At 39.5% G+C, this 27673-nt stretch overlaps 1 protein-coding gene across 8 annotated transcripts in view; it reads right to left on the reverse strand.

The window, feature by feature from the left end:
• CACNB2 (calcium voltage-gated channel auxiliary subunit beta 2) overlaps positions 1-27673 on the reverse strand; it is a 353267-nt gene that overhangs the window by 38974 nt on the left and 286620 nt on the right. For 5 of the 8 annotated variants that reach the window (XM_001497017.5, XM_023632324.2, XM_070254929.1 and 2 more), the window contains 4 exons: positions 11352-11474; positions 9511-9647; positions 6788-6864; positions 1521-1654 (listed from right to left, as the gene is read on the reverse strand). In XM_001497017.5, coding sequence (XP_001497067.1) covers positions 1521-1654; positions 6788-6864; positions 9511-9647; positions 11352-11474 — 471 coding nt within the window. Of the gene's footprint in view, positions 1-823; positions 886-1355; positions 1376-1520; positions 1655-6787; positions 6865-9510; positions 9648-11351; positions 11475-27673 lie in introns of all 8 variants that reach the window. The other 3 variants (XM_023632326.2, XM_070254930.1, XM_023632325.2) reach the window with 2 other exon arrangements.

Here is a 27673-nt window from a genome sequence, read left to right on the forward strand (position 1 = left end):
TATCTTGACTACCACGGTTTTAGTTCATGTTATTACTCTGTAAAATCCAGAGCAGCCAAGCGATGCTGGTTTTCTGGGCTTCTGCAGCAGGAACACTGTTAGTCACTTGGCTGCAAGTTTTAGCTGTGACGAGAAGACAGGACCAGAAAGATGGGCCCACTGTTGTGGATGAACATCAAGCTGGGGCTTTCTGTGTTAACACAAAAATCTAGGTGTTTCCATTTTTGCCTAGAGTGCCAAGGTCTTCCATTATTAAAGTAACCATAGTTTATTAAAAAAAAAACAAAACCAACAACTTCACAGTTCAGTATCTGACACCTCATGGATGACTTTAGAGTTCTTCCACAGCGCAAAATACTTGTGTGCAGACGAAAAGAGTTCAGGATGTTGGAAATTTGGGGCAAAGTAGGCTTTACTCCACACCTGTGTGTCACAATATACCCATGGTTGTGCCGGACTTGGTGACATTAGGAAGTAAGACCCTAAAAGATAGCATAGTAGGCTGTGAAAAGTGGTGTGTAAAACAAGAGAAAGAAAGGAAACTGTGTGGGGGGGAGAATCCTTAAAAAATAATGGTTTAAAGCTACAAAAGGTGCTGAAAAGAAACAAACTTGGTCTGCAGTAAAGAGAGCTGAGGAATACCCTGGTTTCTGAAAGTCAGGGGACAAGGAGCATCGCTGTGTAGCATCTTGGTGGGCCAGTGGCAAGGGCTGTACACATGGCCACCGCCCCACAGTCCAACAGGTGGGATGCTGACATCTGACTGATGGAGGAGGCAAGAACATCGGGAGAGTATTTATATATGACAATAGGAAAAACTCACAGTAAACCGCCAAAACAAGCCTGCAGTTTTCCACTGGTCTTGTTCATCTGCAGATTTTGCACCTAGTGGATTAGAAGTTTAAATACTGACTAAATTAAAAATTGAAGAATTTTTTTTTTTTAGTACAAGCTATGTATCTGGATATCATAAATCAGAATCTAATAATGGTTTAAAAATGCTTGATTATACGTTAAATTTCTGGAAAAAAGAAAGAAACAAAGACAGACAGAATAAGCATGCACAATTGAGGTGCATATATGGAGTTGTCAGCGTCTGACATCCTTGAATGTTTAAACAAGTTCCCTTGGTGGCAGATATTATTCCATCAAAAAGGATAAGTACTGTAATGGTGCTTCCACAGGTCACTCACTGAATTTCGTTGGTTTGAAATGCCTGGATTCAATTAGCTGTTTGATAGGATTTTTTTTTTTTCCTCTTAGGACAGAAATGACTGTATTTAATAAAACTGCAGGATTTAATGCTAATGATGCCAGTGGCAGGATAAACACAGCTTATGTCAATGTAAACTTACCGATTTCTGCTTCTGCTTAGCTACAGCAGCATGGAAAAGAAACAAAGAATAACAGAGCATGCATGTTATTGGCTTATCAAAGGACGCAGACAGTCAACAGGACTAGAAATGTGACGCAGTGCAGTTGAGCAGGTGGACAGATGGGAGCTTGGAAGTTAATGTTACCTTCTTAAAGAAGGGCATTCTTTTCTCTTTGGAGTGGGGTGACGTTACACTGTTTGCACTGGGTTTAGGGGAGCGGTGGTTTGCTGGAATATCATTTTCTTCTGCATCTAAGCCAGTAGCATCTATGTCTATAGCTATATACAGACAAACAATTCAAAAATCATCAGGTAGACAGGAGAGGAAAAACAGGTTATAAAAAAAAATAAAATGAAAGCAAATAAAACTAACCACAGTAAAAGATCTATCATGAGTGCTCAGCACAGTAAACAAAGTAAAATTTAAAGGTTAAGCATGTTAAGAATGCAATGTAATCAAATCTAACAAAACTGAAAGGTCCCCTCATATCGGTTTGCTTGAACAAATCAGTTTTAGGCTAGATGTCTCGAACCATATTTTTAGAGAAACATTTTTACTGTATAGTGTCAAATATAATACTCATATTTTTTCCATATCAACTGTATACAAGTAAGGTACAGAACATTTGGTGTCACTTCTTACCATATCTTAAACCAGCTTTTAGATCACATGCAACTATGCTACACACCTTTATCACAATGAGCCTCAGATTTCTTATGTTGCTTGGTTGTGTGTGAAAATAAGGGCCATGTGAAAAGATTCATGAAAATTGCAACAGGCATTTGAGAGAAAGAGAGAATAGAAATCTTAAATTCAGGCAACATACAGGAATCATATGCAAGGCAAATAATTCAGGGAGGGTTCCAGGATGGACCCGATTAAAATGATTTCAAGATAATATGTGCACCCTCAGGCAGGCCTGACTAACGACTGATTGAAAAACACTGGATCTGATGATCTCCAAAGGAAATTAGTTTACTGAAACAACATAAGGCTTCCACTGACTTACATAAAGGCTCTGGCTTTAACATGAGAGGAAGGGTGAAAGGGCACAAAGGCCCAGGAGAATATGCCACTGGTCTCCTCATCTGTCAATAAGAGGTTTAGGTCTGTGGTTTGACATGCTTTCATTTTTAAAATCTTTTGCCCGAAAAATATAGCACTTAAAGATTAAATGCTAAATGAAAAAACATCTATAATCTCATTTTGAAGTTCATAAAATGCTTCCACGTGCCATTACTATGGAATTTTATTAACTGTAGAATCAGAGCTGGGAAGTATTTTAAAGATCACTTTCAACTCTCTTAGTTTCAAGACGTAAAAGCTAAACTCTCCAAGAGCTTACGGGACTTGTTCTTGGCAAAAACTCGGGAGAGCCAGGACTCCGAACCTAGTTCTGCCTCTGTGACTCTGGACCTCATCCTGACACCATGTGGCCTCGCCAGTGAGGTCCCTTCTCAATCCCAGTGCACTCCATTCCCAAGTGGGGTCATGTCCCCAGTGGCAGGATTCAGGAAGACATCACAGAGTTGGGCTCAGTAGAAAATTATTCTATGGTTCAGATGAGGTCAAGCAGAAGAAAAGAAGAAAACCTACTCACCCCAGGAAAGCATCATTTTACACGTGTTAGGTGTCTAACAAAACCACAGAATACTCAGATTTAAGGAACAAATTACCAGTTTGAAATAACAGCTCAGTGTTGCAAGGCAGCTGCGATTCCCTGTGATACACAAGCTAAACCGGGGCTCATGACAGCCACTGCCAACCTTTTCAAATGACGGAGATCGCCCGACAGGCAGCACATTCTTTTTCAATTTTGAAGTTATTATGGATATTAGATGACTCAGCCTTTTGAAAACTAGGATCTCCTGTTTAATTGTTCCTTTTCATTTGATTAGGTTGAAAACCTGTGATGGAGTGAATACCTGGCACTGTTTGCACAATATTGCAAATATCAGCTATTGCTTGCATAAAGATGAGGTATGAGTCTCTCTCCAGTGAAGATAACAAAGGTCTGAGTTAATTCCAGGTATTTGGTTAGACTTACCTAGTAAATATGTCTTTCTCTTTGCCCCATCTATGCATATGGATGACCTAAAAGGTTTGGCACATACTGTGTAATGGAAACATAAAATGTGCCCAGGGGTTTGAATCGGCTCTGCCTTTTAGACCACCCTATAATGCTTTTCCTTGAATCCCCTTCAGGAAACATGTCATTAGTGTCTTCTTGGATATGATGGAGAGGATGTGGGTCCATTCTTCATTATTCCGATAGTATGTCTTAACCAAATCAAGTAAGTTTCCCTTCTGGTGGTAAACTCCCATATACTTTAACCTTTCTCATCTTTTATTGGGCTTCTAGAGGCCATATTCAAGGGACAGCACCCATTGAGAAATTTCTGAAACTGAAGATATGTAATTGAATATCAGAGTTGACAGGACCCTGGGATGGCAAAGTTCATGAATTGGATTTAATGATTTGTCTATTGAATTCGGTCTGCTGTGATCAGAGGATGGCTTTTTTTTTTTTTTAAGAAAGATTAGCTCTGAGCTAACAGCTTCCACCAATCCTCCTCTTTTTGCTGAGGAAGACTGGCCCTGAGCTAACATCTGTGCCCATCTTCCTCTATTTTATATGTGGGATGCCTACCACAGCATGGCTTGATGAGCAGCGCGTGGGTCCACATCCAGGATCCAAACTGGCAAACCATGGGCCACCGAAGTGGAACGTGTGAACTTATCCACTAAGCAACTGAGCTGGCCCTGGATTTTTTATTTTTTCAAGAAAGAGTGGAAATGCATAAAAAGTTTAGCTGTGACACAGCCCAGATACATAGCCTGTGTCAGGTCTGAAATTCACCTGCATTTGGAAACAAGGGCTCCCACTCCCAAACTGAGAACTTTCCAACTTACTAGCTCTGACTTTTGGTTAACTTAAATCTAAAGGCATCTGGGTTCATTCAGAAACACAGAATTCTGAAACATTTGGCCACTTTCAAAACACATCAAAGAAATTTACTAGGACAGCTAAGAAGCAGGTTCGACTCTTTTCACAGTTCTGTGTCCTTGATCAGACTCAGACGGTTCTCCTTATGCTGAGATGTTACCTCTCCTTAATTTCATACTTGCATCTGCATACCTCAGCAAATATCAGTATTTACTTGGGGAAAAGCTGCTTTCATCAATTCATATATAGTTTCTTTTATTCTTCCTCACTAGCATGCTTTTTTTTTTTTTTGGTAGAGAGGCTTGGGAACACTTTTTGAAATCTAAATTTTAGTTTAATCTTAGGCATGTGGGTCAAGTTGAGCAGTGTGCAAGTGTACACACACATGTAGGTGTGGGGTATGAATTGTGCAACTGGCTACTACCCTATTACCCAGATGTGATGTGGAAATTCTTCCTTTCCCAAATCCATAAGAACCTCTAAGTATCTTTACTTTAGGCAGATGCTCATATTCTTTGGTCCGGCAATGGGTGAGGTGACCGTAGATAGGGCCTCTGGGAAACAAAGACGAAAATTACAGTTGCAGGTCAATCCACATTTGCTGGGTTAGGCAGTTTTCCCGGAGGTGGGGTGGGGGAACCTCTCTGTAGAATTTTCTGAAGTTTTCCTTTAGATAAGTCATGTTACTGATAAGAAAACTATAGCAGGATCCTGATGTGCCTGTTAGAAATCTTGCAGTTGGTTAATATCCTGGTCCACTCAGTCGCGGTGTTTTCTACTCTTGGTATTCAGAAAAGTTATTCCAAAGTCCCATGTCTGTATAAAACTTGGGTGAGGTTGTTAATCATCTTTATTTTATTATATTAAACTCTTAATTGAACTTTTTAATTTTTTTTTAAAGATTGGCACCTGAGCTAACACCTGTTGCCAATCTTTTCTTGTCCCTTCTTCCTCTCCCCAAAGCCTCCCAGTACCTAGTTGTATATTCTAGTTGTAGGTCTGAACTTTATTTTTAATAATGATGGACATCTAGCTACAAAAATGAAATGTTATTTTAGAAATACACTAACTTATTCTTCAAAATGCGTGTGCCTGCTCCCATTACACTGCCAAAACGAAGCGAAGGCTGCAGTAGGGTTACAGGGGATGGAAGAATATTCCTGGTCTACAGAGTAGGGCTGACGTTTGTAGGTGGGGCTGCTGCTTTAGCACAATGTGAAGACATATGCCTCACATAATAGCTAAAGGGCTTCAATTTTCATTTCAAACATACTACTTTACCTAAGTGTGGTCAACTGAGAATTACTGCAACTTATAAGTACGTGGTTTTTGAAATCAGTATGCATCTAAAATGATTTATTTCTTGTGGCACTCAGATTTTGCTCACTTAAAAAGTCCTATAGTTTTTACTAAGCAGCCCTTGATTGGTCTCTAAAAGTCGCCAACATTCAGGAACGAGGCATGATCATTTGCAATGGGTGGATCCTGTTCTTAAGACACACCAGTCAGCACAACTAGTTCCTTAACTTCTCCATAGATGCACAACCCAGTCTTCGATCTCTTCCTACTCCCGGCTTCTTAGAAATCACACACAGAATCATTTTGCTCAAATGCTCCACTGGCCAATCCTTATCATCTTATTCTGACTCCCACTTGCAGCTCTTAGCAAACAAAGACCCTGATCATGGGCTTTCATGTAATTCGACCAATTAGTTTCCTATTTATACATACAACTCCAAGTTCTACACAGAATGGTAGAGTTGCCAGATTTAGCAAATAAAAATTCAGTTAAATTTGAATTACAGATAAACAATAAATAATTTTTTTAGTATGGCTCATACAATATTTACTTATACTAAAAAATTATTCATTGTTTATCTGAAATTCAAATTTAACTTGGTGTCCTTCTCCACCACATGAGAAAGAAAAGAGTAGTTACACTTCCTACAAGTGTTTCCATCTTTTTTCCATGTTTCTATACATATTCTACATCTTCCATAGTGCCTTTTGGATCTAAGCTCATGTCACTCCATCATCACTCCATCACTCTATTCTCCTTTCCTCATCTTCCTAAAGTTTTTATCCTTCGTCTCTTTTTATTTAAAATTGCGGCCAACACTTCACATCACACTGTGATTGCTGGTGAGTTTCACCCATTGACTGCCCACGACAATGCGCTGGGCCCCACGGTGGGGACTAGGATAAAAAGCTAAAAATGTTGATCACTTTGATCATCTCCAGTAACTTACAGAGAACATGTTGACATTTTTCTTTTTTTTCTAAATGCGGAAAAAAATGTCCCCATTTTGTTCCTAACTCCATATGGGCATTCTTATTTGTGATCCCTTTTAACGCGTCCAGGGGTCACGTAGTGATTCAGCGTATGCAAATTCACACAACTAGGTAAGACAGAGGAAAGCATGGAATGCGGTTATGTGCTGTTCAGCACTGGTCACCTACTTACCAGAGGAGGGAGGTGTAGACTTTCTGGAACTAGGTACTATGTCACCCAAACTGGATGATGAATTTCCTCCTGATTTACTGGAGTAAAGCAAAAATTGATATTAAATCTGACACTTATTTCAGGTATTAAAACATCTGTATTGGGCAATAAACATGACTACTCATTGTGTTTTTATTGAACTTCGAATTTGTCTCTCCTACAAGGAGGCAAATGGTAATTTCCCAGTGGAGATTCGTGGAGTACTTGAAATAGCCATGAGATAGTCTTTGTTTTAAATTCAAGATTTCATTTTAAAAGGCCCTGAGAGAATGAAAGCGAACTAGGGTAATTTCTGCAGTTCTCAAATTCTCTTCCAGGACCACAGATAACTAAACAGCAGAGATCTCCTTTTGCTCATTATTTTAGAGACCCTCAGAGGTGATGTGTAGAACCTTAAGGCTAACACCAAAACAACGTCTCCTTCTTTGATTCAGCTCCCTTGTCTTAGCTTGGTTATTCTCAGCGTACTAAGATTGAAAGTACTCAAGTTTTCATGAGCAACCTATAAAAGAAAAACACAGCAATACCAAAGCTTGCTAACCCTTTTAAAAGACACACGAAGGAACACAACAAACAGAATGTTATATGATTTAACACTCAGATCGTATCGGGAACATTTCTCAAGCATGGCTAACACGGAGGGTTAAATTCGGTTAATTTAGGAATGATTTGGAGAACATATACTTCAGAACCTCCAAATTCTAAACTTTGAGACAAGACATCCTCAGTGTCTTAGAAACTTTGGAGTTAACATCGGAAGAACAGCATTTATGGTTTGTAGCAGTGCACGAGCACGCTAAATAACATGTTACTAAATGGCGCCTTCACAGATGAAGATAGACGAGAATATCTTAAAAGAGTAACATGGAATTTCAGCAAGACAATCTTATTGTCTAACGTTTATTATCATAGCCAAACCAGGGTCTAGTTGAAAGAATTTGCTTTTAGTATCTATGCATCAAAGGGTGCTATTTACTTACGAAAATATAAGTTCCACTAAAGTACCAGTAGCAGGCTGAAGTTTATTGTTACTATTCTAGCATTTTAATGCATAAAACAGACAACATCAAAAACTTTAAGAAACTAGCGGGAGGCCTCTATATCTTTTTAAAGCTGTTAAGAGATATGCCAGTACATTTTAAAAGGATACCAGACAGTATGCAAAATGAATAAAAAGTGGTATTGATAGGAGCAATTTCTGGAAGTTATACAAGAATCCCCATTACCAGGACCAAAAACATCTTCTTCCAGTTTTTTTTTTCTTTTTCTAAAGTACTAAGTCAATTTCAGTTCAAGCACGGGTTTGTTTTACACTGTAATAACAAAGTATTATTTGAATAGTGTAAAATTGTGACAAACATTGCAAATAGTCCAAATAATCAGCATACAAATTTGCCCTTCACTTTTAATTCTATAAAAATGCCATGTTCTTGAGCTGTGCCCCAATTCTACTGTCCTTGGTTTCTGTCAATTATTATAATTTATACATCAGAGTTTTTAAATACCGCTGAATTCTGATTATGTGCTCAAAAGAAAACTGCCAACGGAAGACTAGAAATTGAATGAATCGTATTAGATCCTCAAGATCCCACTGGTAAAATGTACATGCTATGTACATGCTATGTCTATCTACTCACAGCTACTTTTATATGACTAAATGTATCTCTCAATCTGCAGGCTCCCAATAACCTAGGGATTAATAAAAGTCAGATATCAAGGGTAGAGGTCTCAAAAAAGGGAGCAATCCATCTGAACTAAAAGAGCCTGACAATTATAAAATACAAGTTAATGAAGATGGATGCTCCAAAGCAAAAGGCAGGTTCTATTTTACTTGATCGCTGACACTGGAAAAAAATTCTTGCTAACACTCAAAATATTATCGTTAACAAAGGATTTTGCATCATTATATAAATAAATAAAATATAAGCCAGGGAAAACAAAGCCCAACTATTCACCTTAAAGAAAAACCTTGCCCCTATCCCATCCTTTCACAGAGAGGGAAGCGCACCGTGTTCTTGGACTTGTCTGCATAGGGTTCAATTTATAGTTCACTCTACGTCTGAGTAGCGCTCCCAGTGCTTCCTTCGTGAGGAGCAAACAAGCCTAAGAATCCTAGGAAAGATTATTCAGCCCCAGCCTATTACATAACTCACCTAATTGCTATCTGCCAAGGCGATTTTAACTGGTTGCATCTCGAGTTTCTCTTTAGGTGCTTAGCAGTGAGTAGAACTGAAAATTGAGTTTCTCAAGGGAAAATGAAACTAACAGGCCACAAGAGTTGCTCTTTGCCCATGACATCTGAGACGCTCACTTCTAAAACATCTTCCTGCTGTGCCAGGCAGTTACAGACACTGGGATCATTCAGTGCAGGTGCTCAGTGCTAGAGTATTTTCAGGGAAAGATTAGGACTTCAGAATTTCTCTGCACGGAAGTCCAAATTTACTACTCTATGATTCAGCTATTTTCATTAATGATACTAATTACTGTGATTCTCTCCCAAATATGATGAAAATCAGATGCTAGGATGAAGTTTTTAAAATGCAGGATTTGAGATGCCATCAATAAACCCTATCACCAGTCTGCTTTTTAGCACATAATAAAGGCTGTGGAAGAAAGCAAACAACAGTCCATGAATGATGGTATGATCTGAAGTTTTATACAAACATTGGATATTTCTCTCATACCTGGAGTAGAATTTCCCTTGCTTGGCTCTCTGTTCATGCTGTAGCCTCATATTTTCTAGTTTGACTGGGCTTGGAATGAATCCGATTTCACAGCCTTCTTTAACCAATCGCCCTATCCACCAGTCATTGTTAAATTTCTAAACACGAAATCAAAATTGTTGAAGTCAGTGCACAGAAGTTCAAGTCAAATCATTTTTCTTCCGCATTAACTATTTTCAATGGAGAGAACTATTATGGCAATTACAATTAACTGTGCCTCAAATATCACAGTTCAACAAACTCTGAGGTTCATGGGTTCAGCACGTAAGAGTGAAGTATTTTCGGTGTGCCCAACGACCCAACGCAGGCTTTACTCTTCCTTCTGTTTCCTGGTACTGCCTTGAGACTGGCCTGGATTCCATCGCAGCTGCTGCTGTCACCAGGAGTAGGATAAACTCTTCTCGTTCAAAGATTAACAGCTCTTCCTAACAAGAGACCATTAGGAACTAGGGAGTATTACAGAGCTCCTCCTCTTATATAATCAGATTAATTAGAAGTATTAAGAGTGAGAGATTAATATTACAATCTACCCAAAATATTTTGTATCAGAACAAAATTCACCTTCGTGCAAACAGGTTTATAATGACCATGATACAGTGTCCGCAAATGATCTCTCTACTGATGTTGATGCAGACAATTTCTCTCTTTTGGATGGAATATTTATCCTAAATCTCTATGAGTTGGTTTGATTTCCCTCAAGTGAATCATATTTTTCAAGTCTGTTCTTGAATTTCAAGGAACACTATCCATTCTGTTTTTCTTTTCCTTCCATGGTAGAAAGAGACCCTTCCCTAAGCATCAGCCATTGGAAGGAAACTAGATTAATCAGACTTCCTGTTGTAAAGTGAGATTCTAGGCATGCCATCACTTCTGAAAACTTTTTCTATCTTTCCTTCCCAGCCAATATTTCACATCTCTTTCTAAAAGTTAATGAAATGGTAGGCTCTAAATTCTCTAGGCTCTTTTAATTGGCAGTCATCACCTCCTTTGCTCACAACCTTCAGGGTATGAGCAGTTGCATTTACCTACGCTCCTTAGGGCATTTCATTCCCCAGATGGACATGCTCCAATTAGAAATTCCTGCAGGTCCAAGGAGCTCTGATGCTCACACACAGGAACACCATGTAGGGAGAATTTCTGGTCACCTAATACAGTGTTCTGCACGACATGCACTTGACAGATGTTGACTCAAAATAAACCTACAATTAAGGGTAAATTTTTCCAATTTACAGATTGAATCATTGTTCATGAAAAGGTGGAAACTTTTGGCACGAAGAAAAGGGGATTTTCCTGCTGTTTTTTTGCCTCATTGGCTCCAATTCCTGCCAACCTCCCTTCCATTGCAGAAATTTACCATTGAAGGAAGATAAAGGGCACCAGTGGTTTAGACACTGAGTTTAGATACTGTCCGCAGAGAGACCTCATGCATCCTAGATACTATTATCAAAGGCTCCCTTGATGGTTAAACTTGAGACATGAGGGGAAAACGACACAGAGTCAAGGTTAAATATTAAAAGAAAAAGTACAGGTTAGGTATAAAAAAGGATCATCTACTCCAGTAGTTCCCAATTTCTGGGTCACAGAGCCCAGGGGAACCTTGAAGTTATTGCAAGAAGACTGTGACTTCTTCCTTCTTTAAAAAGGTTATATTTTATATCAGAAAAAGTTTGAGAGGCACCGAGTTTGTGTGTATGTTATACAAGTGCTGCTATGCGCAATGCTATTTCACAGCAATAAGAAACCAAAAAGGATGTTTCAAGGTGAAAAATCATGAGGATAGAAATTCAAATTATTTTCCTTACTTCCTTAACATGCAGAAAATCTTTTGCTTCGAAAGAGATGGCCATGCCTGGCACCGGAACATCATCTTCATGGGCTGCACTGTAGCTGACATTTGTCCGAACGGCAAATGCAACGGGCTTTGTCTAAAGAGGAAGAAGGAAGGGAGAAAAAAATAAGAGAAATAACAGCAGGAGCCTGCCCAGTGATGCAGCAGTTAAGTTCGCATGTTCTGCTTCGGTGGCCTGGGGTTCACCGGTTCAGATCCCGGGTGCGGACACAGCACCGCTTGTCAAGCTATGCTGTGGCATGTGTCCTACATATAAAATATAGAGGAACATAGGCATGGATTATAGGCCAGGGCCAATCTTCCTCAGGAAAAAGAGGAGGGTTGGTGGCAGATGTTAGCTCAGGGCTAATCTTCCTCAAAAAAAAAAAAAAAAGAAATAACAGCATTCCTTTACTTTTCCCCCCCAAACACAAACATACACTGAATAACTGTTGTAATTATTGTGGCTTTTTCCACCTTGCTCCTTTATCACAAAACAGCGTATTAGCATTCACAACAGAGGAAATCTCCGAGTGTTCAGCTACATACTACCCATTTCCAAACTACAAAAAAGCCACTGTTCTCTTTGAAAGTACTAAGAGAAATAGAGGTGGACATGAACTACTGAAATATGTGTTTACAACAGAACAGCTTGTAGCAACTGGAAATCAGGAAACACACACAGGAATAAAACGCCCAGTTCTTTGGTTTCAGTGAAAAGGACTTAATGACTGCCACTTCCACCCCAAACATCTACTTTAATAACTAATGAGATAATTCCAAAAGGTATAATATTTTGGGTGAAAACAGAACAGGGAACATATCTTATGACTAATAGCAACTATTATTCATGGCTTCAGGGAATTATGAAAGCAATGACCTTTTATTCTATTATTTTTCCTCCTTGAGTTCGCTCAGTCACTAAAGATGATAACACTAATTAGTCTATCCTTCATTATTTGATGCTTTGAAAATTTACAGATAAATACTTGTCCTCTATCTAGGCCATTCTTGTTATCCACAAGGTGAAAAAATAGGTGAGCGCAAAAACGGTGAAAAGAGGTATTGTTCTAACCGGCATTGTGTTTCTTTCCTATTATGGGCAAGTGGATTCCTTCTGAACAGTTGCTCCCTTTTTAACAAACTCTTCACCTGGACTTGTCAGGGAGGACAAGGGGGAGTCAGAGTAGAGAGAACTCATCTTCATTTGCAGATTTTCCACAGTTAATCCATTCCACCCAACTGTTGTCTGGGTTGAGGACTGAGCTAAGAGCCATGAATCATGTTACTCAGATCTGTCCACATCCCCTGGGAAAGGAGGACCAAGTTCTGGATATGGGCACAGTAGACATGAAGTGGAATTAAATATCTGAAATCCAAATCTTGGTATCCGTTACAATTTTTAATGATAAAAGAGGTGTTGCTTCTCGTATGGAAACATGGACTTACAAAAAAGAGAGAAATAAAAGTTGCCCATAGTTCTACCACTGAAACACAATCCTTGATAGCGTGATAATGTTTCCATTGTTTTTGAAATTTAAAAAAAAAATATCAATTTTATTCCCATAGCTACAATCATAATGTATTTAACTTTCACACAGTTTTTAAAGTAATTTGGTATTTTTCATGTGATATACTTTTTTGTCTATTTTAAAAATTACCTTGACCATTCACTCTTTTTTGACGTGTAGGTTTACAATTTTTTTCCACTATGATAAACCTACTGCTTTGAAAAGATCTCTGTACAAAAAAGCCTCTTAATTAGAATTCTTCCCTTAGGACAGATTCCCAGAGGTAGCATGGTAAGCCAAGAGTTACTAAGACCTTTTAAAATTCTCTTCCAAACTACTGTGCAATTGGGCTGCACCATTTTAAACCACAACTAGCACCATACGATGGTGCCCTTTTCAATAAGATGGAGTCTTAATCAGACGCAGTTTTAACGCTAGAAATAGACTTTCCTTGAGTAGATCCATCCACTATTCAGGAGAGTTTCTGACCACAAAAATATAGAGATCCAAGATTTTTTTTTTAAATTCTAGCATGATCTTTCATTTCTCTTAGGGTTCTTTTATTCCTTGTAGGATACAGAGTTTAGGTGTACCATATTTTTTTTTCATCACTGGAAGGCATAAATTTAAAATGTACAATTCCACAAGGGGTCCCATGGAAAATCTCATGTCTTTTATGCAGTGCTCAACTTCTCAAGCATCCAAGTAGCAAGAAGAGGAAATATTGCAAAAAAAGAAAAAGAAATGAAAGGGGCCCTGATGGTTGGCACATAATTCCAGGGCTATAGATCATCATTTTATGTTCTTAGACTAAGACATCAATTTAGAATGTGCCTCCTTCCTTGGCTTACCTCCCATGATCAATCACGCTGCCGTTAGATACGGAGGTTTATATGGGAATCAGCTTTATAGAGCATACAAGTAGGAAGGAAGAACAGCCTAACCCCATCCCCCAGCATCTTTACTTCGGGAACGATATTTCTAAAATTAGAATGGAGAGCAGTCAAAGTGGAGGGAAAAAAAAAAGACACAGCCAAGGTAAGAGAGCTTATCAGCTTGAGAGAAAGACGCCAGGATGCTAACCAAATGACAATGTCGCTTCTGATTCCCTGAACTCACTTCAGCTCTATCTACTCAAGCAGCGTGTCCATAATGGACAATATCTTCCCCATCAATTCCATTCATATGGGTTCAAGAACAAGGGATTTCAAATGGAGCAGGATTTGAAAGCCAATTCTGCCATTTACTTGGTGAGTGGCCTGAGTAAATTCCTTACTCTTGCTGAGCATGTTTTCTCACGACTAAAATGAGAGTGATAACCAACATGGCGGGGTTGTTAGGAGTTTGCAGAAAAGGCACGTCACAAAGCCAGGCTAGCGTTCAGGGTAGAGTGACCTTGATAAATGGGCACTTGCTAAATACCAAAATAAATACTATACATAAATAAATATTTCCCCATATTCACTCATCTATTAAGGTCCACCAAAAATCACTTCCTGGGGCCGGCCCAGTGGAGCAGCAGTTAAGTTCGCATGTTCTGCTTCTCGGCGGCCCGGGGTTCACCAGTTTGGACCCCAGGTGTGGACATAGCACCGCTTGGCAAGCCATGCTGTGATAGGCATCCAACATACAAAGTGGAGGAAGATGGGCACGGACGTTAGCTCAGGGCCAGTCTTCCTCAGCAAAAAGAGGAGGATTGGCAGCAGATGTTAGCCCAGGGCTGATCTTCCTCAAAAAAAAAAAAAAAAATCACTTCCTCTGTGCTCTTCCACTGTAACCCTCCTTGGACCAAGCTAGTTAACAGAGTTTAATACCTGCCATATGCTGTGTGCTAAATCCCTGTGATATTCAAGATGTTTTTCTCCAGGGTGGAGTCTTTCCTGTTCTCTAGGATATGAGAAAATGGTAAGGTTTTCCCTATTCATTTTACCTACAGTATCCTATTTGCCAAGTCCTGATTTCCTTTGACAGTCCTCAGATATAGAAGCGTTTTTTTTTTCTTTTAAACCAACTTGAAGTCCCAAGGAAACATCACTTAAGGGATCTTTGAATTTTTATCCCATGAAACCATTTTTTATCAAATGCATGCTGCTTTAAGTTGACATCTGCATTTTTAGCCTCCTCGCTATGGTCCAGGGCCTCACAGGATTGCTTCCTCTCATCATTCTGGACTGTCGCGCTGGTTCCCACTCAGATGCTCACTTTCAGTCTGGGAGCCTGCCATATTTTATGGTTTTCCAGCATCGCTTCTCTAACCGGGGCCTGGGACGTGGTTCAGCTCACCCCTACACTTCACTCTCAAGAGGTCCATCATCACAGTTTGTGACCATTACTGATTATTGGGGCAATTATGTTTTGAGGCCAGTGGCCATTTACTCTCTTTTTTGTTGTTGTTCCCTTCTTAAGATAAAGCAAAGTCCTGAGAAGGAACAACAAACAGGTCCTCAGCAACCTTGGCCCTATGAGGCCTCTCGGGACCACCAGGAGTGGACTGGGATGACAGAGAGACACAGAGAGAGCTCTAAGACACGCTGGGATCCAGAGGCGTTCTGGCCTTGACGGAAGCAAAGCTGGTCCAGGCCCCTGGACCAAAAGTAATGGCGAGCTCTGAGCAGTGTTCCATGGAGTAACTTTAAGGAGTTTAACTAGCCTTAAAGTTATTCTGGGAGCATTCTAACTCTGGTTTGCAAGTTTATTACTCTGGACAGATTCCTCTTCTCCATCCCTCTCTTGTAGTAGCTGTTGCAGCATCAGCTCTTCGCAGCATCGCTAAGGACTCTTTGAGGATTATAGCAGGAGCAACTTTTATTTCCTCACAACCTTCTAGAATCACTAGACCTAAGGCTATCAGAAAGCAATTACTGTATGTAGGAGATTAACTTAAAAAAATCTTTTTGGATCCAGCAATTCCACTTCTGGAAATATATCCAAAGGACAAGAAAACACTACGTCAAAGGGCTATCTTGCACCCCCTTGTCACAGCAGCATTATTTACAACAGCCAAGACATGGAAACAACCTAAGTGTCCAGTGATGGACAAAGGGATAAAGAATGCAGTATATATACACAATGGAATATTACTCAGCCATTAAAAGGAAGGAAATCCTGCCACTTGCAACAATATGGACGAACCTTGAGGGTATTATGCTAAGTGAGATAAGTCAAAGAAAGACAAATACCATCTGATCTCACTTATATGTGGAATCTCAAAAAACAAAACAAAACAAAAACTCTTTCATGGTGAAGTAGAATAAAACAGATTATCACAAATTCATGACACTATTTCTAGTTTTCTTCCTAAAAAAAGAACTCAATGAGTTAATAGTGAAACTAATCATTTTAATGATATAACAAAATGTTTACCTTTGGTTCATTAAAAATGTGCTAAGAATAGAATACCTACTGTTCAAAAGCAAAATAAAATTCACTCAAATAAAAATAAAATTCTGATCATAATTAATAGTTACTTGAATTTTCATACATTGGTTTCTTCATTTCTTAATACAGATGTCTTTTACTATGCTAAATAGTAAAGTATATTTTTCCATTTTCAATCAGAAACCATTAATAGCTAATAACATAGAATGAAAATCAATAGTTTGTTTTAATGTTTATAATAGATTTGTCTTAAATATTAACTACCTACAACTTACAACATTTTTAAAAGAAGTTTAAAGAAAAATATGACCTAGATACCTATTATAAGAGACTACAGAAAAGAGAGCTTAAAAATCTAATCTGTGTTTTGGGGGCCAGCCCGGTGGTGCAGTGGTTAAGTTCACATGTTCCGCTTTGGCAGCCTGGGGTTCGACAGTTCAGATCCTGGGTGCAGACCTAAGTATCACTTGGCAAGCCATGCTGTGGTAGGCATTCCACATAAAATAGAGGAAGATGGGCACAGATGTTAGCTCAGGGCCAGTCTTCCTCAGCAAAAAGAGGAGGATTGGCAGTGGATGTTAGCTCAGGGCTACTGTTCCTCAAAAAAAAAAATCTAATCACTGTTTTGACCTACGTTCTTGTGGTACATGATAATTTCTTATAAAATGTGCTATACTCCTCTATCATTTTAAATGACTCAAGTGGGAGTACAGCCATTGAGTCTTACATGGGAAATACTCAGGAACCCATGAAATGGTGATGCACTTTCAGGAATAAGATCACAGCTATCTGCTTAATTTATTACATAATAATACTTCAGTTCCCAGGTTACAACTTCTCAGTATCATTTTGCTACTTTCGGTGATAAGCAAAAATCCTTCCAACATAGAGTGAAAATCTTCGACTTTATTTTATTCCTTATATATAAGCAAAAGATTCCACAGCGTGTTGTGAAAAATCTTGCCTTGACTCTTGCCAATCATTGTACTTTAAAAAACACTCTTTGCTTAATTTAGCATACACTACCAAGGGGAGTCTGACAATTCTTTAACAGCAAAACATATCAAAGCACAGTGATAAAAAGAACATAACACCTGATTACGCATTCTGATAAATGAACACTGAGTCAGACTGAATAAGTAAACAATCAGAGATTTGTCACAAGACAAAATTTACATATACAGTAAACTGATTTGAGAAATTCACATTTCTTCTTCAGAATTGATTCCCTTTAATGATTACTTATTAAGTACATGCTTACTATCTGGAGGCCCTGCCCTCATATAGCTTATCTTATATTCTAGTGGGTGAGATATCAGAAGGAGGATTGTTGACCATTTCAAAGAATGAATAAAGTAAAACCAAGTTATGTGAGAAGAAAATAAGAATGGAGGGAGGGTGGACAGGCAACATGAAGTGAGGTGCTTAGGGAAAGCTTCTCAATGATTCATTCAGTCAGTCAGTCATTCATTCATTCTGTGTCAGGCAGTGTTCTGGACAGTGAACAACAGAAACTAAGATCCCCTGCCCTCTAAGAGCTTACATTCTCAAGGGGAGAGACGATCATAAATAATAGACATAATAAACAAATAAAGCATATAATATATTAGAAGGTGATAAATAAGTAAATAAAAAGGAAAATAAGAACCAGGTAAGGAAAGCCAGAGTGTAAGGTAACAGGACAGGGACAATCTGAAATGGAAGGACAGGTAGCCTGCATTGAGGAGGTGACATTTGAAGAAAAGTGTGAAGGAGGTGAGGGAGCGCACATATCTGAACTCCAGGCGGAGGGAAGAGCCGGCACAGAGGCCCCGAAGTGGGAGCCAGCCAGACGTGTTGGAGGACAACAAGGGGTCAGAACGGCTAAATGGAGGGACCCAGGAAAAGAACAGAAGATGAGGTCAGAGCTCAGGGTACGTGTGGCTCTGCAGGTCATAGTCTAGATTTTCAGCTTTTGTTCCAAGTGAGATGAGAAATCCCTGAAGGGTTTGCAGCAGAGGAGTGATGTGGTCTGACACGTTAAAAGGACTTTGGTGGCTGCTGAATTGAAAAGAGACTTTGGGGACTTTTGGGTGGAAACAGGGAAATCAGTTGGAAACTAACACAGTAATCCAGATGGAGAGATGATCCTGGTGAAATCAGGGCAGCAGCGATGGAGGTAATAAAAAATGATCCAATTCTGGGTACATTTTCAAAGTTGAGCCACAGGACTGGATGACAGATTTTTTTTTTTTTTTTGTAAAGAAGATTTGCCCTGAGCTAACATCGTTGCCAATCCTCCTTTTTTAAATGTTTTGCATGAAGAAGACTAGCCCTGAGCTAACATCCGTGCCATTCTTCCTCTACTTTATATGTGGGATGCCTCCAACAGCATGGCTAATGAGTGGACTAAGTCTGCACCTGGGACCAGAACCTATGAACCCAGGCCACCAAAGCAGAGTGCATGGAACTTTAACCACTCGGCTATTGGGACGGCCCCCTGGCTGACAGATTTGATGTGGGTATGAAAGAGAGTCAATGGTGATTCCAAATGTTTTGGGCCTGACCATTAAAAGGACAGAGTACCCATCACATGATATGGGGAAGGCTACAGGTGGCAAGCAGGCAAAAATCAGGAGTTCCATTTTGAACACATAAAATTTGAGATTGTATCCAACATCCAAGTAGAGTTTGGAAGAGCGCCCAAGGTCTGAAAGTTTGGGAGCAAGATCTGGGCTAAAGATAAAAGGTTGTTAAGTCTTAGACATATTGATGGCATTTTAAGCCACGAGCCAGGATGAGATGGCCAAGGAAATGAACACACAGGGGGCACTCCAACTACAAAAGGGCCTCAGAAGGATCCACAGCAAAGGAGAATGAGGCTAAGACTGTAGTTACCAGGAAAAAAGTGTTTCAAAGAGAAGTAAGGGATCAACTATGCCAAATACTGCTAATGGTCAAATATGAGGGCTTAGAATTGCCATGTGGATTCTGCAACCTAGAGGTCACTGTTGACAATTCAAGAGCTTGCTGGAAATGAAAGGCATATCACAGTTAAGAGACAATAAAAGGAGAAGAATTGGACAAAGTGAGTAGAGACAATTTTTTCTTTTTTTTTTTTTGTGAGGAAGATTGCCTTGAGCTAACACCTGTTGTGAATCCTCCTCTTTTTGCTTGAGGGAGATTGTCACTGAGCTAACATCCACTGCCAATCTTCCTCTATTTTATGTGGGATGCTGCCACAGGGAGGCTTGACGAGCCATGCTAGGTCTGCGCCCAGGATCCGAACCTGTGAACCTAGGGTCACTGAAGCAGAGTTTGCGAACCTAACCACTACACACCGGGCTGGCTCCAAGAGACAATTCTTTTAAGGAATTTTGCTACAAAAGGGAGAAAGAAATGAAGTAGTAGGTGGCAGGAGAAGTAAGTCAAGGTTTTATTCTTTTAAAGCAGGAGAAATGACAACTTACGTCTATGCTGATGGGAACAATCCAGTAGAGAGGAAAAATGTGATGACATACGAATAAGAGGACAGAACTGCTGGAACAACGTCCCTACTTAGGAAGAGGAGGCAGTGGGATCCAGTGCTTATGGAGAGGATGTGGCCTTAGACAGAGGCGGGGGTTCATTTCTGGAAAGGAGGCAGCACATCTAAGTGCAGATGCTGGCTAATGAGGTGATGGAATGTCATCGTGTAACTGTTGCAGATTCTCAGTGGAAGAGGAAGATGGGAGTAAAGACAGGGAAGAAGGCATCAGAGATTTGAGAAGGGAGGAAATGATGCAAGTTAGTCATCCAAGACGGTGGAAGATTAGAGGGACTAGGGAACTATGGCAGGATTGCCGGGCAATATTAAAGGCCCACTTGAGAGTCAAGGGCACGGATTTACAGTAAGCTAGCCGTGCCATGCTAGAATACAATGAGCATCACTACACAGATAATAGAGTTAAATGCCTAAGCCCTCATCAAAATATCACGGCTTTAAACTACTGTTTCCTATCTTGCTTTGAATTTTCTACAGCAATTTCACAGAAGAGTATATGAAAGTATGAATACAAATACACTCTCTAGATATGCAGGAGCATTCGCCTACTTCCCTGAATTGATCTCTCTACTAGGTGAGAACCGTTTTCAGGTAAACGATTTATATTCTTATTTATTTTTTATCCCAGCCTCCAAGCATTTACTATAGTGCTCAGTACACATTAATATCTCTTAAAGGACTCAATTAAGGGAGTGATTCCTTTCTGTTAGAGGAATCAATCATCAGGTGCTTACCCAGCACCCATACCAGGTAAGGCTCTGTCACCCCGAAAAACTGAATGTCTAAATCACCATGGGAGCAAGGGTGGTCTGATCAGGATTTTGTTTCATACGATTAATACACATATATGTAAGTGCAAGTGTACACAGATATTTATTAAATTTAAATTAGCCATATATTAATTAAGAATTAGGCAAAGGAATAAATGTTTAAAACAAAATATGAAATATTATCACCCTAACAGCCTCTGAAATGACTAACAATCCCAAAATAGAGTAAGCTAAAGTTGTACATGAAGTAAAAAGATACAGAATATCTGGTTTTTCTTTTTCAATAGATCATTAAAAAGTAGAAACATTCTCACAATGTGTTTTGGGAACTGAATAATAGTCATCCTTAAAATATTACACTCACCTTAAAAAGCTTAACTGAAATAAAAAATGAAGGCAACATTTATGAGTGCTGAAACCAAGGTAGGGCTCAAAGTTGCAAAATCAACATGCAAAGTGAAGCAAGATTAGAATACCAATGACATATAGATTGATGGATTGATGGATCTAACTAGAGAGAAATGCAGCACAATCCTTTCATTCTGCTTATCAGAGAATTGATCATTTTGGATTTGAGATCTTCAACTAAGGTATGTATAGGATTAATTACCAGTCACCAGGAAAAGCAAACATCCACGGAGAAATTTATCCAATGAGAAATCCCATATGAAGAGAGAGATTATTATGAGTAATTTCAGTGAAGTTCACTGTTATTTAGTATTAGTCAAGCATTCTCCTTCATTAAGAGCACACTGGCTTTATTTCCTGAGTGTAGTTGTCTCTCTCCAGAGCAACGTCTTCAAAAGGCATAACAATTCCTCCAGGCCACTGGGAAAGAAACCAACACTAGGAGAAAGTGCTTGATTTTATTTATTCTGGGTTGTGAAATGTCTGTCTCCCTGCCTTCGAGGAAAGGTGAAGTAATTTTCACATAAGCCAGCATCTTACGAAGAAAAGAAGTTTATATTTAATTTTACTATTGATTAGTCTTACCAAGCACGAGGACAGTATTTCTCAAGTTACTTAGAAGTTAATGGTATAATTTAGGAGTAAGTAATTTTTACCTTAGGCTTGTTGTAAAAAAAACAAAACAAAAACAAAAACAAAACTAAACCACCAAAACTCCAAATTGGGTTTTAATTCAGTTATTATGAACTGAATATTTGATTCAATGAGGTCATAAGGGTGTGGCCCTAATCCAGTGGGATTGGTATCCTTATTACGGGAAGAAGAGACACGAGAGAACTCTTGCTCTTGGGTACATAGAAAGGAAAGGCCATGCGAGGACTCAGGGAGAAGGGGGCCAGACACAAGCCAAGGAGGGAGGCCTCACCAGACACTGACCCTTCCAGACCATGATCCAAGACTTCCAGCCTCCAGAACGATGAGAAAATCACTTTCTGCGGCTTAAGCCACAAAGTCTATGCTATTTTTCATGGCAGCCCAAGCAGACTAAAAGAGTTAGCTCAACCAAATCAATATGATGGGTTTATATTTCTACCGAAAAACATAACTTTAATCAACATTATTTTGATACCAAAGTCATTCATAACCAAAGATTATTTCTTTATCCAAAATTCCCAGACACTTTTAAGAGAAAATTATAAAAATGCCAAGTCAATAAATATTCACTCCTTTTTTTCCAACACACATTTACTCAGCATCTATTTTGTTTAAAATGCAGCATTGCCCAGTTAAAGGCCAGGATGGCACCAGATATAAGGTTTCTTTCCTTAAGCCCATAGAGACCCTAGTCAGGGAGCTTGTGTCTACAGTGGACCAAAAGAGTTTGAAAGCTTGGATTCCTGTGTGCCTGAGTTCAGACATACTTGTTCACTCTCTTCTGCTATTGGTTTGGCTGCATCTTTTGTGTAGTCATTGCCTGCAGCCCCTGAGTAACAACTTTACATTTCCATTCTTTCTCTTTGCTTATCTGTTCTACTTCACCCACTTAGCTGTCCCAATTCTTAGCTGGTTTTCTCTAAATTATACTGTTGCTACTTTTCTTAAAGTGCAAATATTAAAAAACAAAATAAAAAGCGTGGTGATGTAGGGCCATATCAACAGGGATCAGGCGCATCATTCTTTGAAGGACCTCAGTCCATGAAATGCAGCTCAGAAACATCCAGAACATCTAACACCGAACGGTTTTACAAGTCGCCATCAAGGTTCTGCTTAGAACTTTTATTCCATGGCAAGGATAGGAATGAAAGAATTAAGAGGAACCAATAGTGCTATTCTTTCCAAACTACTACTTTGCATTTAAATTGTTATAAAAATGTCTATTTTGTACTTATTTAGAAAATTACACACTACAAGGAATTTCTAAAGAAGCATTCCAAACAAATACAAGAAAAGCGTTTACAGAGTCCAGGCTGACAAACACAGGGAGACACATTATATTTTGCTTTAATCCTCTAATCTTCACTTTCTCCTCTACGCCAACAGCTGCAGTTTTAGCTAAGGCTGCATAGTTTCAGTGATCAAAAGTTAGGCAAGTTTATGTGTGTTTATCTCTATATTGTTTATTTTACATTGAGTACTTTGTTTTTCTTAAACAGAAAACACGCAGCAGAGTATCTCCAGGAACAAAACCAAATGTATTGGCGGGAATAAATTAGCGCAGAGAGTCGAGGGTGCCAAGCTCTGAACATGACACCCTGTCAGATCATTCACTCTCTAGAAATTTTGCCCTTTGTTGCTACCCTTACTGCAGTGTTGGAAGACTTTCCAGAGTAAAGCTTTGTGAATGACTGGCCCTATGCTTGAGAGGGCGGAACAGGGTTCTGAGGAGTAGACACTGAAGGAAGGCAGAAATCAGCTTAACGGATGAAGAATTTTCTGATAATTTCAGATGCTATTACTGGGTTGTATTTTTACATGCAAAGTTATCATTTGAATGTCTACAATTATTCAAAGATAAACTGAGGCATATTAAAATTTTCAAGAGTTTATTTGAGCAAACATCCGTTCTAATCAGGCAGCACCAAACCAGAAGTGGTTAGGAACGCCATGCACCAGGAGCTGGGGGAAAGGGTTTTATAGAGCAGACCTGGAAAGAAAGCAAGGAAATTACTTGATTGGCTACAGCTTAAGCAGTTGCCTTATTTGGAAAGCGTAGTTGGCTGTGATTGGTTGTTCTTAAATTTTGTTTCCTGGAATATGAGTACATCTGTAGGAATTGACTCTGGCTTAGGTTTCGGTTTGCTTATGAAGGCTACCACAGCATTAGAGCCACCTGGCTCTAAAGGCCTCCTTATTTAATTGCTTTGACACTTGTAATTACTGCAGAAGCATTTCAAATATCTGCTCAAGAATCTTCAGTGAAGTCAGGATATTTCCAACTTGCCCATGGCCTTTGTGAGTCAAAGTTGCAGAGAAATCTGTTGGGAGCAATGGTAGCAAGTATCACTTTGACTTACTTGGGCATATCTGCGGCAGTAGAAAAATATGACTTAGCTTGGTAGACAGACATATTTTCAAATATTATTAGACTGTAATAATCAATAATTCCCTTAATTTATTGAGTACTTATTACATAGAAGCCACTGTGTTTCAGCCTATCTCATTTAATCCCCAGAAAAACCCTATGGTCATGTGTCTACTAAGTGAGGATCCAGGATTCAAACCCAAGTCTTATTTGACTACAAAAGCACGTATTCTCTCATAGCCACTGTACTGCCATCAAGAAAGGCCAGATAATAATATTATTATATTTTTTGTGTGTGAGGAAGATTGGCCCTGAGCTAACATCTGTACTAATCTTTCTCTATTTTTATGTGGGATGCCACCACAGCATGGCTTGATGAGCAGTGCTAGGTCCATGCCTGGGATCCGATCTCATGAACCCTTGGCTGCTGAAGCAGAGCGTGCAAACTCAACCACTACTTGACCAGGCCAGCCCCGTAACACTATCAGTTTCATTTATTTCTACTCATTCTCTAATATTTCTAAAATTCCTATTACAAGTCATAATATCCCATGGAAATACTGTGAAGTTTACTTATTTCATAACTTCTCATGAAGTTTCACTAATTCATATTTATGATAACTCTCCAAATAATTTAAATTCACGTTCCTTGATTGTAGCTTCTAGATTTGTTCCCTTTATATTTCCCAGTTGAAATTCTTACAGAAAATATACTCAATTAAACTTTCCCTTTAAAAAAATTGACTACAAGGGGCTGGCCCCGTGGCCGAGTGGTTAAGTTCGCGCGCTCCGCTGCAGGCGGCCCAGTGTTTCGTTGGTTCGAATCCTGGGTGCGGACATGGCACTGCTCATCAAACCACGCTGAGGCAGCGTCCCACATACCACAACTAGAAGAACCCACAATGAAGAATATACAACTATGTACCGGGGGCTTTGGGGAGAAAAAGGAGAAAATAAAATCTTTAAAAAAAAAAAAATTGACTACAAAAGTAGAAAATTTAGAAAATGCAATAAACCAAAGAAAGGAAATGTCATCTATAATTCCATCATCTAGCTAACATTTCAGAAATTATACACATGCTTTTTAAAAAACAGAAATAGTATATTGAACATACAATTTTGTAACCAGTCTATTTCATTTAAAAAGCTGTTGTCTTTCCATTTCATTTTTTTTATTCTTTTTATTTTTTAAAGATTTTATTTTTCCTTTTTCTCCCCAAAGCCCCCTGGTACATAGTTGTATATTTTAGTTGTGGGTCCTTCTAGTTGTGGCATGTGGGATGCCACCTCAGCATGGCTTGATGAGTGGTGCCATGTCTGCACCCAGGATTTGAACCGGGAAAACCCTGGGCCACCGAAGTGGAGTGTGTAAACTTAACCACTCGGCTATGGGGCCAGCCTCATCCATTTCATTTTTAATGGCTGTACATCACCATACCCACTGATCATATGGCTTATTTAACCAATTAGATAACCTGTCGGTTCCCCAGAAAGCTGAAGCTGAGGCAAAGAGTTTATACAGGAGTGCAATTCCAGGGAATAGAAGGGAGGGACAAGAGTAAAGCAAAGAAGGAGAAAAAGAAATAAAATAATATGAGGACCCATCATTGACTTGCTGCCAGTAGACATGATTGATTGCTGAATCCTTCTGTGAAGCCACATAAACCATGTCACAGGACAGTCTGTCAGAAGGAGAATGTTACTTACACCTATAATCACCCACTGGTCAAAGGTGTGTCCCCTTGGGTATGGACTCCCCTGTGCTTCTGTGCAATCTCCTCATCAACAGGGAAGACCTGGAGTGGGGAGTGAAGTGAACAGGAGGCGAGGTGGAGAAAGAGCCCATGCGGAGGGACTGCCACAGGGATGGGTGGAACCAGAGGCAGGTGAGGCTGACAGCATCTCGAGGGTACATAAGAGGAGTCTACACTATGATTAGGCATTCGGTTTTTGCTATTTAACAACACACATTATCTAAGTGGGTTCAGGCTGCTATAACAAAGTACCATAAACTGCATGGCTTATAAACAACAGAAATTTATTATCACTGTACTGTAAGGGGAAGTCTGAGATCTGGAGGCCAGCATATTCAGGATCTGGTGAGATCCCCTCTTCTGGTGGCAGACTTCATCTTCTTGTTTTATCCTCACATGGTGGAAAACAGGGAGCGGGAGCTCTCTGGGGTCCCTTTTATAAGGGCACCAATCCCATTCGTGAGTGCCCCACCCTCATGACCTCAGCATGTATCCAAGGCCCCACCTATTAATACCCTCATCCTGGGGAGTAAGGATTTCAACATATAAATTTGGGAGGGGGCACACAAACATTCAGTCCATTGCACACATTTAAGCATTTTATCCTTAATTATTTCCTTAGATAAATTCTTAGATCAAAAGGTGTCTACATCTGAAAAGATTTATATATATTACCAAATTGCCCTCCGGAACGATGTGCTAATTCTTTTGCCCACTGACAGGAGATAAAATCCTGGGGGCCAGCCCAGTGGCATAGTGGTTAAGTGCGCGTGCTGCGCTTCGGCGGCCCGGGGTTTGCGGGTTCAGATCCCAGGTGCAGACCTACACACCGCTCACTAACCCATGCTGTGGCAGTGTCCTACATACAAAATAGAGAAAGACTGGCACGGATGTTAGCTCTAGGCAAATCTTCCTCACCAAAAAAAAAAAATTATGTATTTTCTCTTGGCCCTGACTATAGATCCTAAGCTCTGGGAGACACGATGATAGGCTGAAGATATAACAGTTCTGCATTCTGTTTTCTGCAGTTGGACTATTACACTTGATGGAATTAGCTCAATAACCAAAGAACTTCCTCCTTAATTCATCAAGTATTTATTGGGTTCCCCTACGTGCAAGGTTCCCTCTTTAAGGGAACACAGAGCCCAACAAGAGAAATGTGGTTTTCGCTCTGTGAGGTTGACACTCTGGCAGGAGACAAACACAGAAGAAGTGACACCATCACTGTACCTGTGCTAAGTTGTACAAAGGAGATGCATTATATATGATGGTGCTTTGCATAGTTAGCACTTAAACTGAGGGACTTGCTTTATTCTAGAGGGTCAAGGAGAACCAGCCTTTCAGTAACCAGGTTGGTAACCAAAAAAGAAAAAAAATCCCACATCTCTAATATTTCAAAAACAAATTAAAAAATGAGTTGTGATCCTCAAAGAATTTGAGTAAGTTTTTTTAATCAAGCCTTTATAAACTTAGCCAAGTGAGTGTTGGCCCCTTCAAGAAGGTATTCCTGGAAAAAAAATGTACATTTATTCCAGGATTGCTTCCACTGTCTGAAAGTTATTTAAAATGCATTTTCTGAAAGTGTTGACAAAATCAAAAGTATAATATTTTGAATGCCCTTAATACTGATAACTCATTTTCCTTGATGACAAATTAGTTTTTCTGAAACAGCCCAGAGTCATTCAAAGCCAAGTTTAATGGAGAACGATCAACCTGGGAGATATACTTTTTAAATTAAAACCATCGCCTGACTCTAAAAGTAATGCCCTGTCTTCCCTGTCTACTTCATGCACTGCCTCAGAAGACAGTCATGACAATCCGTCAACACCTTTTGAGAGAAAGTCAGTCCTCACCATGGGTCCCCAAAGGTTTCTTAATTTTTTAGGGTTCCCATAAGCCACCTTCTTGGAATTTTTATTAAGAACTCCAG

This window comes from Equus caballus, chromosome 29, assembly GCF_041296265.1.
Source record: "Equus caballus isolate H_3958 breed thoroughbred chromosome 29, TB-T2T, whole genome shotgun sequence".
Classification (NCBI taxonomy): domain Eukaryota; kingdom Metazoa; phylum Chordata; class Mammalia; order Perissodactyla; family Equidae; genus Equus; species Equus caballus.